General features: G+C 46.2%; 1 protein-coding gene and 1 long non-coding RNA gene across 4 annotated transcripts in view; one reads left to right on the top strand and one right to left on the bottom strand.

The window, feature by feature from the left end:
- Positions 1-723: 723 nt before the first annotated feature.
- The window catches only part of LCMT1 (leucine carboxyl methyltransferase 1), a 40,569-nt gene continuing 24,278 nt past the window's right edge, over positions 724-17,014 (bottom strand). For all 3 annotated transcript variants that reach the window (XM_053213026.1, XM_053213027.1, XM_053213024.1), the window contains 7 exons: positions 15,008-15,069; positions 13,775-13,877; positions 10,162-10,282; positions 6,283-6,384; positions 5,109-5,200; positions 3,111-3,208; positions 724-936 (listed from right to left, as the gene is read on the bottom strand). In XM_053213026.1, coding sequence (XP_053069001.1) covers positions 914-936; positions 3,111-3,208; positions 5,109-5,200; positions 6,283-6,384; positions 10,162-10,282; positions 13,775-13,877; positions 15,008-15,069 — 601 coding nt within the window. In that variant the 3' untranslated portion in view covers positions 724-913. The remainder of the gene's footprint in view (positions 937-3,110; positions 3,209-5,108; positions 5,201-6,282; positions 6,385-10,161; positions 10,283-13,774; positions 13,878-15,007; positions 15,070-17,014) is intronic.
- On the top strand, positions 5,049-7,146 carry LOC128313588 (uncharacterized). The gene is made up of 3 exons (XR_008294502.1): positions 5,049-5,463; positions 5,757-5,791; positions 6,104-7,146. It is a non-coding gene; the product is annotated as an uncharacterized LOC128313588 (long non-coding RNA).

Raw genomic sequence — 17,014 nt, 5'->3', positions numbered from 1 at the left:
AGTATCCTGTGGCTGCTGTAACAAACCAGCACAAACTCAAACACTGGTGGCCTCAAACGCTAATATTCTCTTACAGATCGAGAGGCCAGAAATTCGGAATCCACTTCACTGGGCTCAAGTTGTCAGCGACACTGATTCCTTCTGGAAGCTCCAAGAATCTGTCTTCCTGCTCTTCCCAGCGTCTAGCGGCCGCCTACGTTGTCGGCTTTGCCCTTTCCTCATCTCCAAAGTGCACCGCTGTTCTCTGTCTCCACCATCACACCTCCTTCTCCTCCCACCCTCCCGCCTTCCCTTGTAAGGACCCTGTGACTGCACTGGGCCCGCCTGGATAATCTCCCCATGTCGGTCAAGGTCCTTAGCTTAATCGCACCTGCGAACCCCACTGGCCATATGAGGTGAGACATTCACAGGTTCAAGGGACAGCAGCAGACGTTTCAGGGGCCTTCACCCAGCCTTCTGCAATAACCAAGATAGGCTGAGGCAGGCACGTGCCTCAGCTGGAGGTGGAGGCCGAGGTCAAGGTGCCAGGTGTGACATCAGTTGCCACAACACAAGCACGCGGGAATAAACCCCCAAATGGACGCTGGGGTCTGAGTGGAGTCTGACTCACAGGGAGCAAGCCAAGGCTGGAGGAAGATTCGGGAGCTTTGGTTCTGGCTGACGTGGCGGTGAACCAGAGCCCTCCCAGGGGAGCAGCACACGAGCAAGTGCAGAGGACCAAAGGCAATTGGCAACAGAGATTTATTTAAACGGTAAGCCAACGGGCACAGCAGGTGGTGCGACAGCCCTGGGAAGTGAGGTCTGTCAGGGTGTGGGACGAGCCCAGGGCTGGCCACCGCCCAGGAAACGTGGCCAGTCCACTCTGGGAAGGTTGGTGGCAGCAGCTCCCAGCTCGGCCTGGGCTTCCAATAGATTAGTAAGTGATTTCCTTCAAACCTGAGGAGGGGAAACACACAATACTGTTAGCAGACTCACACTGTAGGGCAGAGAAAGCAGGCAGCGGCAGGAGAACGAGGCCCTGCTGGACCCCATGCCCCTGGCGACCGGCTCGGGGGCACGGGCCACACGCCTCATCGTGGCAGCTCTGGTCTCTGGCGTGGTTCGAGATCAGCCGCGAGGAAACAAGAGACTGGACAAGGCTGTGTGTGCAGGGGTGACAAGGGGATTAAGAGAGCACGGTCACAGCTCACAGGCTCTCTGCAGGTAACGCCCAAAGTCTACCCTTTCAGTAATGAACTCTGAGCAAGTGCAGACACAGGGTGGTTCTTCACCTCACACATACAGCACCCGTGTCACAAAGCTGCCCCTGACACAGAGGTGTTCAGTGTATTAAAAAACTTTATAAAAACTAGAATCAGGGGCGCCTGGGTGGCAGTCAGTTGGTCGTCCGACTTCAGCTCAGGTCATGATCTCACCACTTATGAGTTCCAGCCCTGCATCAGGCTCTGTGCTGACAGCTCAGAGCCTGGAGCCTGCTTCGGATTCTGTGTCTGCCTCTCTCTGCCCCCTCCCCCCCGCAACTCGCACACTGTGTCTCTCTCTCAAATATAAATAAACATTTAAAAAATTATAAAAAATGAAAACTAGAATCGGCTTCGCAGTATTCCGGACAAACTATGTTTCCAAAAGTGTGGGAAAGTTGAGTCAATCTAGACATAGTAGCCTCAGGACAGAATTTTTATAAAGCTCTTAAAATTATCCTCAGTGCAAGTTTTTCACAGCAAGGGGAGATGGCTGTCATAATACTAAATGGAGAAGATCAGGACTCCAAGTTACACAGCACAGGAAGTCAGTTCTGCTAAAAAGAGCACGGTAGCTAGAAAAAGAGTGGAAGGAAAGAACTACTAGGGTTGTCTCTGAGTGACAGGCACGCAGGCAATTTTCCTCTTCTTTTAGAAGCTTGTCCTCTCACGTTTTAGAAGCTTCCAAAGTCTACAAAGAATCACGTTGTTTTTAAAATTGGGGGGGGGGGAGGGGAATGACAGTATAAAACCCCACTCATAAATCATTTTAAATAAAAAGACACATTTAAAAGGATTTTTTGGGCTGAACTGCTCGGTAAATTTATAAACTACTGGAATGATAAGCCCCAGGGAGAAGACTGACAGCTACATATCAACATGGGATTTTCGCACAGGAGAAAAGTTCTGCCCTCGCTCCGTCAAGTTCTGTGTTTCGTGTGGGCTCCCTGCCTCAGGCTGTATGTCATCGGACCGGCTGCAGGATGACCTCTGCAGGAAGTGTGAAGGGCGGCTACTCCAATCAAGGCCAAAACTGGGATCTAACATGGTCTCCACGAGGCTCTGAGAGATGCCCTAGGGGATGACCCCCCCAGTAGAAGCGAGACCAACATGGGCCCCTTGTAAATGAGGAACTGGGTCAAGACCGAGGAAACGAGAAACACAGAGACGAGCACCGATGCTCCCTCCACAGCCTTCTTCTGCCAGGCTAGAGGACTTCACCTTAATCATAGGAGGTAAGAGGTGGGGCGCCTAGTGGCTCAGTCAGTTAAGTGTCTGACCTCGGCTTGGGTCACGATCTTATGGTTCATGGGGTCAAGCCCCACGTCAGGCTTTGTGCCAACAGCTCTCAGCCTGGAGCCTGCTTCAGATTCTGTGTCTCCCTCTCTCTCTCCCCTTCCCTGCTCACATACTCTCTCTCTCTCAAAAATAAACATAAAAAAGAGGCAAGAGGGAGAAATTCGACCCGCAGCTGTATGGGTTTGCTGGAGACACAGATGAGGACATATCCTCATATGTGTCTAGGTTATGTCTAGCAAACCTGGTTATAAGGTGATTAACGAGACAAACAGTGGTTACTTTTATTAAGATTACTGCTTTTGACTCTCAAGGTCTTTTCCCTTCCAACTGAGGAAATGCCACGAGACTGCTAAAGCGTCGTAGGTTTGTTAGTGTGGTCCACATGACTTATTTGAACAATTCACCTGGTTTCTGTGCTATGAAAACACGGACGAGGGAACAGCTAGTTTTCTGCATAGGCTCAGGAACACACACATACGATACTCCAGTTTTTCCAGGCATGTCTTATATTCTTTGCAGAGAAAAAGGTCCCCATTTCTAGGTCCAATCAACAGATGTCACACCACGTACCTAGTTCACTTCCTCCTTTGCTTGCCCAACAAAGGCAGTAATGTTTCATGAGCTGTTCAAGCAGCTCCATTTCATCCAGGAATTCAAGTGACTCTATTCTGGGGAGAGAATAAAAAACAGAGTATGAATTTATGCAAATGAAAATGAACATGATGACCGAAAGTTTAGGGATATGGAAAGATGTTCATATTTATACTAAGAGGAAAGAAGGATATGAAATAGTGCATATGGTATGGTTCCATTTTACTTTTGTTGTACAAAAATATACCATAAGCAAAGTCAAAAGACAAATGAGAAACTAGAAAAAAATATTAGTATACAAATGACAAAGGGTAGATTTCCTTGCCATGTAAAGAGCTGGTACACATCATGAGAAAACCTGTTTTAATTTTCTTTTAAATAAAAAAAAAATTTTTTTAATGTTTTTTTGAAGGAGAGGAGTGTGAGAGTAGGGAGAGGGACAAAGAGAAAGGAAGACACAGAATACAAAGCAGGCTCCAGGCTCTGAGCTGTCAGCACAGAGCCTGACGTAGGGCTCAAACTCACGGGACTGCAAGATCATGACCTGAGCCAAAGTCGGATGGATGCCCAACCGACTGAGCCACCCAGGCGCCCTCCTTTTTTTTTTTAAGTAGGCCCCACACCCAATGTGGGGCTTGAACTCACGACCCTGAGATCAAGAGTCAGTTGCATGCTCTACCGACTGAGCCAGCCAGGTGCCCCCTCCCCACCCCGCATTTAAAATGTACACCCTTTCACTCAGCAGTTCTGCCTTTAAGAGTTTACATTATATGTACAAAGATGTACGTTCCAGAATATTGACGGCAGCCTCACAGCTGCATCATAGCTGTAACCGAGGAGAGCTGGGTTCAAGAGGTTATGGCGCACTCACACAACTGGAGGATATGCAGCTATCTGAAAGAATGCGATGGGTCTGTGTGCACCGACCTGGAACAGTCTCTAAGGCTTACCGTGGAATTTGAAAAGCAAACTGTAGAGTAAATAACGTGCAGAGTGCGCTACTATCTACGTAAAGAGCAAGTGGGGGACATACGTGCTTCCACATGCATAGCTCACTTCTGGAAGACACAGGCAAGGGCACTTGTCTCTTGAGAGAAGGTGGTAGACTCGTGGAGAGGGGAGCAGGATGGAAGGGTTGGTCTTTGTACTCCACACTGTCGTCTTCTGTTTTATCATGTGCTTGTATGATTTTTTTCAAAAGAGCATTTAAATAGAAGCTTTAAAATATACACACAAAGAGGCGCCTGGGTGGCTCGGTCGGTTAAGCGTCCGTCCAGCTCTTGATTTTGGCTCAGGTCACGACCTTACAGTTCATGGGTTCAAGGCCCTCACCTCGGGCTCTGCACTGACATCATAGAGCCAGCTTGGGATTCTCTCTCTCCCTCCCTCTCTCGCTGCCCCTTCCCCACTCGTGCTCTCTTAAAATAAAAATAAGTTCAAAGAAAAAATCTGTAAAACACAGGGATTGTGCAGAATTGCCACCGCACAGGGTGCTCTGGGAGTGCAACAGGTGTGACTTCTCGTTTTGACCAAAATAACCTGCTTTGGCACAAACCCTATCTCCGTTAGTGGCTAATGAGTTCCTCTCAAGGTGCTATGGTTTAGCGTGTATTAGCAGATTAACATGGTTCAAAATATATCTAGTGAGGGTTGGAGGTTTGAGGTTTGTTTTTGTGTTTACATTAAAGACAGTTATGGGGGTGCCTGGGTGGCTCATTCGGTTAAGCGTCCGACTTCAGCTCAGGTCACGATCTCGTGGTCCGTGAGTTCGAGCCCTGCGTTGGGCTCTGGGCTGATGGCTCGGAGCCTGGAGACTGATGTTGATTCTGTGTCTCCCTCTCTCTCTGCCCCTCCCCCATTCATGCTCTATCTCTCTCTGTCTCAAAAATAAATAAACGTTAAAAAAAAAAAAAAGACAGTTATGTCTTTAATCAATCAAAATTGTTCGCCGTGAAACTAACTCTCGCCAATCCGCACCTGCTCGCTTCAGCTTGAGGCAATCTGCTGTAGACTTCCATCATGTTGACGGCTGATGCTGTTTCCCACCCATTCGACAGGAGCCGTTCTTTCTAGAATGTACAGTGGAGAGAAAAGGGAAGGCACAAGGCACTGTTGTACAAATCCAAGGCACTCTTGGAGCACATGAGAATTTCTCTTAGATGACTCCTTTTTCAAAAGCCCATCCCGGCCCCCCTCTTTCTTCTTTTTCTTTCCCAATTTTCTACACCGAACATGCATTGTTGTCATGGGAGAGAAGTCACTAATGTATATTTAAAGAGAAATAAAGGAAGGAACTTCTCCGTGAGCAAGAGTGTTTGAATGCGTTCGAGGGGTAATGTGACATAAGACACGTACAATCTCACCTATTTAATAGGGGCAGGGCTGAGTGGTGTTTCTTCAGCAAAAAAAAAAAAAAAAAAAGAAAAAGAAAAAACCAAACAAACTAAAAAACAATAAATAAAAGATATTTAAAGTCTCTATTACAGATTCTAAGAAATGTAAGGGACGTGTCAAGTACAAAGTTTGGACCGTGTTTGGATCCTGTTTCAAACACACCACCTATAGAATTTTTTTCTGTTTTTTTTTTTTTAAACAACTGGGGAAACCCAAACACGGACTGTGGAGTGGGTGCTATGGAGGAGTTTCGGCTGATGTGTGAGGTACAATAATGATATTACCATTATCCCGGGGTGGGGGAAGAAAATGCTTACTGGTAGGAGATTCACATGGAAGTATTTATGGGGGTAATGCTATACTCTCTGGATGTGCCTTAAAATATTCCAGTGAGAACACCGACGAAAAATGGGGATAAATAAAACAATATTGAAAGATGTGAATCACCAAAGTTGGCTGGTGGGACATGGGTTTTCGTTCTACTGTTCCCTCTACTTTCATGTTGTTTGAAAATATGCATACTGAAAAACTGGAATAATAGCGTATGGGAAATGTGAATGTGTATTTTCCAAACCAAGATGGCGGCCCAGGTCTTGGACCTCTTTAGCGTGACGAACCAGTGGCCCACGTGGAACCCCAGCTGCCTGTTCAGGTGGGCACTCGACAGGGCTTCTCACATTCTCTGATCTGAGAAGGGAGTGTGCGTTTCCCTGGGGGGTTAAGGGTGCCAAAGGATGTCCCCGCCCTGCTCTCCAACCTGTGACTCTAACGACTTGCAGGTCTCCACTCCCGCCAGGTCACACTGTCGCCTCCGCAGGTTTTCGATCATGATCTGTCCGAACCGGTCGTCCATGTTCACCTGGGAAGGGAAAGAGGAGGCTGGGCAATGCCAGAAGGGCTTCTCGAATACGCAAAATCAGACAACAGTATTCTGTTTCTGAGCCGTCAAGGCTGATGTTTGCTAATACCCAGTGCAGTCAACGGAGTCGGGTGCAGGCACGGCACGCAGGGCCGACGACAGCGTCGTCTGCTGCCGCCCCCTGCGGGGCAACCGGGCGGTGTGCGCTCGGCCTGGGAGCCGGTCAGACCACTGAGCGGCTGCTCCACAGGTAGACTCCCACGTGCACGCCAGGTGCAAGAGGGTTTACTCCGCAGCATGATGTGTAACGGGCCCTATGACAGAAAGGACTCACATGCCCATCCGCTGGGGTTAAAGCAGCTGTGGCATGGTCGTTTAGTGAAATATTGCATCGCCATGAAAACAGCAAGAGGACATCCGAGTAGATGTAGGTACAGATGGAAACACACATACAGACACAGATACAGATGTGGAATGATTGTCAGATAACAGACTCTCGAAAAGTACAGTACAGAGGGATGTGCATAACATGCTCCTGTCTGCCCTTAAGAAAAAAAATCTCTAGCTACGTTTACATATGCACAGAATAATTCTGGAATCTGGCAGTGTTGCTTCCCAGGTTGGAGGACTCACTAAGGTCTGGGGTAGAAGAGACACTTACCTTTCCCTGCATACCCTTTTGTACTATTTGATTGTTTTTTGAAGTTTTGCATGTGGTGTTACTTATCTAATGAGAAACCACTTAAAACCCCCTTCTTACAATGCTTATTCGTTTTTGAGAGAGACAGAGCATGAACGAGGGGAGGGGCAGGGAGAGAGGGAACCGCAGAATCCGAAGCAGGCTCCAGGCTCCGAGCTGTGAGCCCAGAGCTCGACGTGGGGCTCGAACTCATGAGCCGTGAGATATGACCTGAGCCAAAACCAGATGCTTAGCTGCCTGAGCCACCCATGTGCCCCCCATTTACCACTTCAAAAAAACCATTAACGTATCTATACGCACAAATGTCACAAAACGTACATAATACACTGCACACTATTACTACTTTGTCCCAAAACGTCAACAGTTTACTATACGAAATGATTCCCAGAGCTCCTGTGACGACGGTGGCAGGCAAGAAGCAGCATCACTCTCTCTCGGTGGACGTGTGAGGCTTACGTGGCACGGATGGTCACACTGGGTGCCTGTGAGCACGTGCTCCGTCGTCTTCCTGCCTGGGTCTGAATCCTGGCCTGAAACTTACCAGCCGTGAGGCCGTGCGGCCGTGGGCAGCAAGCTGTCCAATCCCTCTGTGCTTCGGTCCCCTCACCGGCCACACCCGCCACACCCCGGTTACTGTGACAAGTCGGTTAATACAGGTCACACTCATGGAAGGTGCCTGCTATATATATAGCAAGCAACTTCTACAAGTTCGCCACCCTTATTATATCAGTACTGAAATCTGCATCACTCAGGGCGCCTCGGTCGGTAAGCGACCGACTCTTGATTTTTGGCTCAGGTCATGATCTCACAGTTTGTGGGTTTGAGCCCCGCACTGGGCTCTGTGCTGACAGCATGGAACCTGCTTGGGATTCTGTCTGTCTCTCTACCTCTCCCCTGCTCGCTCTCTCTCTAAAAAATAAATAAATATTAAAAAAAATTTTTTTTTCATCATTCATGTGGTTTTTGTCATTTTAAAATACTGATTAGGAAATCACGGAAGGCATGTGAGCAATTAGTACACCTGAGGAGGCTGATGGTTTGCATTTGTTAGGAAATTGCTGAATTAAGTTAAAACGGACACATCCCCAGGCTTGCTCCCAAGTGACTGGGTCCGTGGTCAAGATTCACTTCATCCACCATTGCTATATGATGTTGAATAAGAGAATGCACCAATGAAACAAGGTGAACAGAGCAGGGTGAACACCCACAATGTGTGAAAACAAAGCAGAATTCAGGGGCACCTACGTGGCTCAGTCGGTTAAGCGGCCGACTTCGGCTCAGGTCACGATCTCACAGTTCGTGAGTTTGAGCCCTGTGTCGGGCTCCGTGCTGACGGTTCAGAGCCTGGAGCCTGTTTCACATCCTGTGTCTCCCTCTCCCTCTATCCCTGCCCTGCTCGCGTCCTCTCTCTCTCTCTCAAAAATAAACAAACGCCAAAAAAAAATAAGATAAATTTAAAAAAGAAAGCAAGCAGAATTCATTTTCCCCAGTCCTGGTATTCTGCAAGCAAAGACAGATTCCCAGGACTTACAGAAGCCAGATGAGGCCAGCTACCATTATGTCCACTCACCAGGACTGAAGACTGAGTCTGAGGAATGCCCCCAGTTACACAGAAGGAAGGAAGAAAACTCAACCGAGAACCACCTCTACGGGAATGTGGCCTGGAGCATGAAGGGGTGAGAAAGTCAACCAAGGTCTAGCCTTAGATCTGTCCATAATTATGTGACACGGGGCAAAGCCTTTACTGCTCTCATCCGTAATGGAATTTAAAAATAAAATGAGATGAAAAAAATAAAATCAATAAACTTAAAATGAAATAAGCAATAAAATTAGCCGCCATGTATTCAGTCACATGCCCCCTGCTACACATCATCTCATGAACTCCCATAATAGTCCAGAGAAGTTATCCCTTTAGAAACAAAGACCTGGCGGGGGCACCAGGGTGGTTCAGTTCCTTGAGCGTCCATCCAACCCTTATTTCGGCTCAAGTCATGATCTCACAGTTCGTGGGATCAAGCCCCGCGTCAGGCTCCAGGCTGCCAGCACAGAGTCTGCTTGGGATTCTCTCCACCCACCCCCAACCGCCACTCTGCTCCTTCGCTGCTCATGCTCTCTCTCAAAATAAGTAGTGAACTTTAAAAACATAAACCAAACACAAAAACAAGGACCCGGGGCTCAGAAAGATCCAAATCACAGCTAATACCTGCTCAGCAGCCGGGCAATCCTGAAAACGCTCTTGTACAAATTAACTCGTTTACTCCTCACTACACCCTATTAACGTCGGGACTGTTATTATTCTCATTGTCCTGATAAAGAGACGGCACGGAGAGGTTATGAAACTTGTCCAGGTCACACAGCTAGGCAATCTACCTCCAGAGCATGGACTCCCAACCACCCTACAATTCTGCCTAAGGGCACCCAGCCGATCATAAGAGCCAGGGCCAGGACTCGGACCCACGCTGAATAATTCCAAAGCTCTAAAACAGAACCCTTCCCACCAGATCAGAAGAGAAAAACAGGGACCCAGCGGGCCAAACTCGGGGATCTTACAAATTAGGAATTTTACGTTAAAATTCTACACTGTAGCTTCTCCTGAAAAATTGGGGGTTCTCAACTCCAGGCTCCCATGTCCACATGGGAACGAGGTGGCACTGAGCAGGGGTGAACTGTGGTTCACCAGCGTCCCCAGCACTCCTGTCTGCCTTACACCTGGCCAACTCCCTCCACTGCGTCACCTGCCTGCCTCGGAAGGAATCAGGGTTCGCTACCCCGACACCCATATGTTAGCCAAAATTCCTTCCATCACGGTCTATGACTCTATAATAACGGTAAAATGTGAACTTTACAAAGTTTTTGTAAAGGCCAAGAGAGAAGTTCCAAAAACCCTGGCTGCGAGTTTGCAGGAAGTTAAGAAATCAGGAACGCTGGGAATTGCTAGAATCGATTAAAAAGGAGATGTGTGTGTGGCCAGAGGCGGAAGGAAAAGAGTGAGTGGAAATTTATACTGAGGTTGCTCAGAGAGGGTTAGCCAGCACGCGAACGCATACAGCACGCAAAGGTCTTGAGCTTCCTTTTACCTGTTCGTAGTTTATGAACATAGCTGTCTCAAAACTGTTAGCTGCCCACTTGAGAAGGTTGGCCGACTGCTCCGGAGTCATGTAAACCAGCACACATTCCGTTATCAGCAGTGTTGGCAATCTTTAGAGAAGAAAAAAGGCACATAAGTATGTATTCATCAAATCGGGACTCTAACGGCAGCCACGGATAGTGCTGGCAGGGCAGGAAAACCCTGGGGTGCACACCACAGGAAGAGGAGAAGCCCCGAATAGCACGTCAACTATCAGGGCGGTAAGAGGTGGAGAGCCCCGTTGTGACCCAAAGTTTCAGACTGTAACAACGTGAGCACTGAGCAAGGTTTTGTCTGGCTGGCTCCAAATTCTCCCCCGGCATGCCCGCACATGGTGATGAGGTGGCCCTGCAGACCCCTTGCTCCCAGGTAGTCTAGTTCCCTTCCCCTGGAATCTGGGTTAGGCCTGTAACTTGCTGTGGCCAATACAACAAACAGTAGGAAACACGACGCAGGCAGAAGCTGAAAATCACTTGCACGTTGGCCCTTGCCCTCTTACTCGGAAGCCTGAACCAGTGTGGCAATGAACCCAAGCTGGCTTGCTATCAGAGGGGAGGCCCTGTGCGTGAGAATGAGGCATCCGCATAGGAGGGAACCCCAGGGGATCTCAGCTACAGGAGCGAACCCCAGGGGACCTCAGCTGCAGCTGGCTCCAGTGGAAGAACCACCCAGCTAAGCCCAGTCCAAATGGTCAACTCACACAATCCTGAGCAACTTGTGAACTGCTCTGAATTGTGAGTTGTTCGAGACCGCTGAGGCTGCAGAGATTTTGGTACACGTCAAAAGCTGACTGATAAAATGCAGAAATACTGCTATCCCTTCAACAGAATCTAATTCTTCTTACACAAACTTTTATCATCAAGAATTAAAAACAACACGAACAGTCTTCAGCAAATGACACATTAGTATGCGGTCTGAGTTACCAGACCCGAAGTAATGAACAAATTATGAAACAGGGAAAGCAATAAACTCCTACAGAAATCTCTAAAAGCTTTACATGTTGGAAGGGAACACAGGCAGCCCTAAATTATGTGAGCTCTGCTGATTTATTCCTGCTCCTTCTGACTCCTTTACTGGATCCTCCTCCTTCTCTGCCCCTTTACGCTGCTGTTCCTCATGGCTGGTTGCTATTTTTCTCACAAAGCACGTAGGTTATTTTTGCCTATTTTTATTGGCGGGGAATTTCAAACAAGTAAATTGTCTGAACTGAAAATACCCAAGAAATTTGCTGAAAAGAACATCGTGTATGTTAGTTCAGAATGTAACCCATGCAGTTAGACTCAGTGCCTGGACTCATGATCGCTAGAGAGAAAGGCTACCCACAAATGCTGCTGGCTTTGACCTGACAGTCCCAACTATCCACTGTTACTGTTTATCAGGATTTCCTTTTTTTTTTTTTCTTTTTTTGACAAGGAAATGTTGTATAACTCAAGTGACTTAAAAATATACATCCAGGGGTGCCTGGGTGGCTCAGTCGGTTAAGCATCCAACTTCAGCTCAAGTCATAATCTCACAGTCCATGGATTCAAGCCCCACATCGGGCTCTGTGCTCACCGCTCAGAGCCTGGAGCCTGCTTCGGATTCTGTGTCTCCCTTTCTCTCTGCTCCTCCCCGGCTCGTGCTCGCACTCGCTCTCAAAAATAAACATTAAAAGAAATTAAAAATATATATCCAGGTGCGCCTGGGTACCTCAGTCAGTTGAGCATCTGACTCTTGATTTTGGCTCAGGTCATTTTCCCAGTGTTGTGGGATTGAGCCCTGTGTTGTGCTCCATGCTGAGCATGCAGCCTGCTTGCGATCTCTCTCTCTCGTTTCCTCAACACCTCTCCCTGACTTGCACATGCTCTCTTTCTCTCTCTCTAAAATAAAAATATATGTATATGTATATACATACACACACACATATGTATGTATGTATCTACAAATGCTCTCTGGACCCAACTGAGTCATGGTACAAAGAATGAGAGAACTAAATCCAGAGGATAGACAATGAAGTCCAAGTTGCAGATGAAGTTGAAAATCAGAAAGAAAAACATTTAAAAGAAGTTTAAAGTAAGCAATTTTTTTTAACCTAAGTCTAAAACCCCAGATTATATCAATAGAAATGATTAGAAAAAGTGAGTAAGTGGAAAAAGTTTCAAAACCTCAATAGGTTGGTAATTAGAGAAAAACAGTTCCAAAAACGTTTTTATTTATTTAAAAAAGTATTTAAATGTTTATTTATTTTTGAGAGACAGAGCACAAGCAGGGGAGGGGCAGAGAGAGGCAGACACAGGATCTGAAGCAGGCTCCAGGCCTCCAGGCTCCAAGCTGCCAGCACAGAGCCTGACGTAGGGCTCGAACCCACGAAGCATGAGATCATGAACTGAGCTGAAGTCAGATGCTTAACCAACTGAGCTACCCAGGTGCCCCTCCAAAAACCTTTTTAATGTAAAAGGCACTGATTACATACGGTATTACCACATGGGGAAGCCAGGTGAAGAAGGCTACGTGGGAATTTCCTGTACAATTTTTGCAACTTTTTTTACAAATTTGAATTATTTTAAAATGAAAAGTTAAACACATTTACAATATATTTTTAAGAGGCAGCCATCGCCAATATTAAAAACAGGATTAATACTTTTCAGAAGAGAAGTCTAAGCAAAGCAAAAACAGCCCACAGAGGAAAACACAGAGCACAAATAAACCCCAGAGAATTATGGATGTAATTCTAATGCTTGTGATAGCCGCTGTTCCTTATCCATTTTGTAGATCTCCAAAAGTGAGGCAAACTTGCCTATCAAGAGCTCCCCTGATTAATTTTTTTAAAGTTTATTTACTTATTTTGAGAAAGACAGAGGGCAAGCAGGGGAGGAGCAGAGAGGGAGGGAGAATTCCAAGCAGGCTCTGTCAGCACAGAGCCCAATGTGGGGCTCAATCTCATGAACCAGGACATCACGACCTGAGCCGAAATCAGAAGTTGGATGCTTAACCAACTGAGCCACGCAGGCATCCCAAGAGCTCTCCTGATTTGTAAGTGATTATTTCCCTGGCTATTTAGCACATTTGCCCAAATGGTGTGTTTCTACATTCGCAGCGGGTTGCTGCTGGTTACCACTGCAACTGTAATAATCTACAGATTATAGTTTATGTGCCAATTTCCGTTCAACTGCTTTCACACGCATACTTAATATAATCTCCAAGCTGTCAGCGCAAAGCCTGACATGGGGCTCGATCTCACCAACCGTGAGATCATGACCTGAGCGGAAATCAAGGGTTGGACACTTAACCAACTGAGCCACCCAGGCGCCCTGCAGTTGTAGGTTTCTATACATATAATTATCTTCTCTCCAACTTTATGGTATTAGGCATCAGTCTGTTATAAAAGCAATACACGTGATTCTGATGTGAAAACAGGAGAAACAGTGCTTCTCAAAAACTTCGAAAACCTCTCTCATAGCAATGAAGTGATAAACATTTCAGAATTAAAAATGGAACCCGGGTCTCATGCTGCACTTTCAGCTGACCTTATTTCGCATTCACATGAAATCACAAACGCGTAAGAGGTTAAAAAAATATCTCACTGTGGATTCATGTTACATTTCTTTAGCTTCTCTTCGAGTTCAGGTAAATCTCGGAGATCTGCTCCAATAATGGCATATCTCTTTGAATCCAACAGGTGTCCATCTGGAAAGCCAAGAAGAGATTTATCATTTCAACAGAAATTCATCCAGAGATGATCATTTCAATGGATTTTTTCAAAATTAAATTATTTTTTCTCCATTACAGAAATACATGTCCCACTGCAAAAAGGAAAAAAGAAAATCAAGAAGGAGGAGGGTGGAATGAACGAAAATCACATCTTCCAACTATTAATGTTTTGGTATAGAACATTCCAGTCTTTTTTTCTATACATACAATATAAACTCATACACACAACATAAGCACATTTTCTGTCACACAAATACATACACACACATCACACAGAAAAAGAAAACAGGGCCAATTCTTCTTTTTAAAACTGCTTTTCCTACTTAACAGTAGGTTAAGTACGAGGGAAACAAAGGATGGGGGAGATATTATTTTCTGTGGGAGTCTGTTCACTAGGAGCGTGACGAGGGCACTGTGCTGGTGTAGAGGCCTGTCTAGTTGCCTGACGTTTCTGTGTTATCTGTGCCCACCATCTAAGGCCATCCTCTCTGAGCATGTTTTCTGACCTGAATTATTAATAAGCCCCTTGAACTTCTCTGTCAGACACACACTGAACACAATGGAACATTCTGGAAGAGTGTTTGTGATCTTAGTTTTAAAGGCTTAGAAGGGAGGAAAGAGTTGTTGGAAACACTCATACTGAAAACTTACGGGGAAAAACTGAGCCCCGGGGCCAAGGACCTTACGTAACAGGTGAAGCGGGTCAGTACGAGACAACAGTGGTGGGGATGTGCATTCCCTCTCAGCGAAGCAGCCATGTAGGAGTCAGGGTCTGAGGCTGCCAGACTGGATTTTTCCAAGGAAAGATTTTCGGGAAAAAGCTCCTATATTTGAAATGTTTGCAACTCACTGAAATGTTTTTCAAAAGATTTAAGATTGGGACCTATGGACATCTAAGAGGGGCCCTACAAAAAATTGATTCAAGTTCCTTTACAGTAAATGTGATGCAGAAGTATACACTCTGTGACATCATGCGCACACACGTGCAGACTCAGACGTGCGCACGCGCACGCGCACACACACACACACACACCATCTTTAAAAAGAAAGGGGAAGAAAAGCAGAGAGGTAGCCCATACTGTATTACTTAGGTTAAGGGTACTTGCCAATTTGCAGTGTGTCCTCTGAATGTAATTCTATAATGGGTTGTAATAAGAAAGGCTTGTGTCTATGGGAAGATGGGAAAGAGAGAGAAATGAGTCAAGTAGCTTAGTTAGTGAAAAAATGCAAACACCCACTACCGAAATGGCCAATAGGTACCGCTACTGCTCAAAGCAAGGGCGACTCCAGAGGGCCTGCTGCTTAATCACGTCTGACCCTAGGCACACACATGAAAAATTCAGTGGATCAGCTGTCAGAGTAGGTCAGTAAGTGTTACACTCCGAATCTGATATCAAGTCACAAACTGATCATGAAACACTCAAGACGTAGAAATCGCCAAAGGTAGGCTAGCGATGTTTCCAAACGTTCCAGTGTTTTCCAAGCCATCTCTCGTTTCCTGCTTCTGCTCACTCAATTAAAAATTTTAACCATTATTAATCACAGGCAACTAAACAAACCGATTCCTACTCAGACCTGACGTTCAGTAACATTTGTGTGATGACTCTGCTCTCCCTCCAGAATGTGCAAAAAATTAGACAGCAGAGAGCCGATTTCAGTATCACAACCACCATACACACATATTTCACCCCAGAAACCTCCTCTAGGCTTAAGTGAGAGCCCACCTGCTCTTATTTGACTTGGTGTCCTAACAAGCTAGGTCGTATTCTGTGGCTGCACAGCGTCAGATGCCATAGCGCATCTCAAATGCACACTACGTGGGGCGCCTGGGTGGTCAGTCGGTTGAGCATCCAACTTCATTCGGCTCAGGTCATGATCTCGCACACAGCTCGTGAGTTTGAGCCCTGCATTGAGCTCTGTGCTGACAGCTCAGAGCCTGGAGCTTGCTTTGGATTCTGTGTCTCCCTGTCTCTGTGCCCCTCCCCAGTGTGCACTCTGCCTCCCTCTCTCAAAAATAAATAAATATTAAAAAAAAAAAATTTAGATAACATGCACACTCTGTATAATATAATCTTGTATTTGGAAAAGGGGGAAAACTTGTTTCCGTAGGATAAGTTAGAAAAAAAAACTTGGAAACTATTTCTAGCTTGTGGGAATTACACATCTTTAAAGGACAAGGTGAAAGTTTTAATGCTCACTAAAAATTTTTTTAAATGTCAGAATTAGGATTTTGTTTAAATGACTAATTTAAAAAGAAGGGGAAGGGGCGCCTGGGTGGCTCAGTCGGTTAAGCGTCTGACTTTGACTCAGGTCATGATCTCGCGGTCTGGGAGTTCAAGCCCCGCGTCGGGCTCTGTGCTGACAGCTCAGGGCCTGGAGCCTGTTTCAGATTCTGTGTCTCCCTCTTTCTCTGACCCTCCCCTCTTCATGCTCTCTCTCTCTGTGTCTCAAAAATAAATAAACGTTAAAAAAATTTTTTTTTAAAAAATAAAAAGAAGGGGAAGAAGTATATGTTAAAAACCACTGAGAAAATCTGACCTTGGGCTTGAGGTCAGGGTTTAAATTTCAGCTCTACCCCTTTGTCAACAGGTAACCTTATGGAAATTAGCTTAACTTCTTTGAGCTTTGGTTTCCTCAACTGCTAATAAAAGCATGTCATTCCTGAGTCGGCTCTGAGGACTCAATGAGATCATCTGAGTGAAGCATTTCACATGGTGCTCCAAAAGCTCTCAGCAAAGATTCATAAACTCGTCATCTATAACTGCAGAATTCTTAAAACATGGACTCAGGGTGGCCCCCATACTATCTCATATATAGTAAATGGCCAATTTGGCCTCCCATTATTCATTCAAACGCTATTTACTACACATCTGCTGTGAGCTAGGCCCCTTTCTATGCTCTGGAGATACAGAAGTAGCCGGAGCACACATAAAAATTCAGATTATTGGAGCACCTGGTTGGCTCAGTCGGTTAAGTGTCCAACTTTGGCTCAGGTCATGATCTCACGGTTCATGAGTTCGAGCCCCACATCGGACTCTGTGCTGACAGCTCGGAGCCTGGGCCCTGCTTTGGATTCTGTCTGTCTGTCTCTCTCTCTCTGCCTCTCCCCCACT

Source organism: Acinonyx jubatus, chromosome E3 (assembly GCF_027475565.1).
Source record: "Acinonyx jubatus isolate Ajub_Pintada_27869175 chromosome E3, VMU_Ajub_asm_v1.0, whole genome shotgun sequence".
In the NCBI taxonomy this organism is placed as follows: Eukaryota; Metazoa; Chordata; class Mammalia; order Carnivora; family Felidae; genus Acinonyx; species Acinonyx jubatus.
Note: the sequence above shows the minus strand (reverse complement) of the source record. Positions and strands in the feature narration are given on the sequence as shown.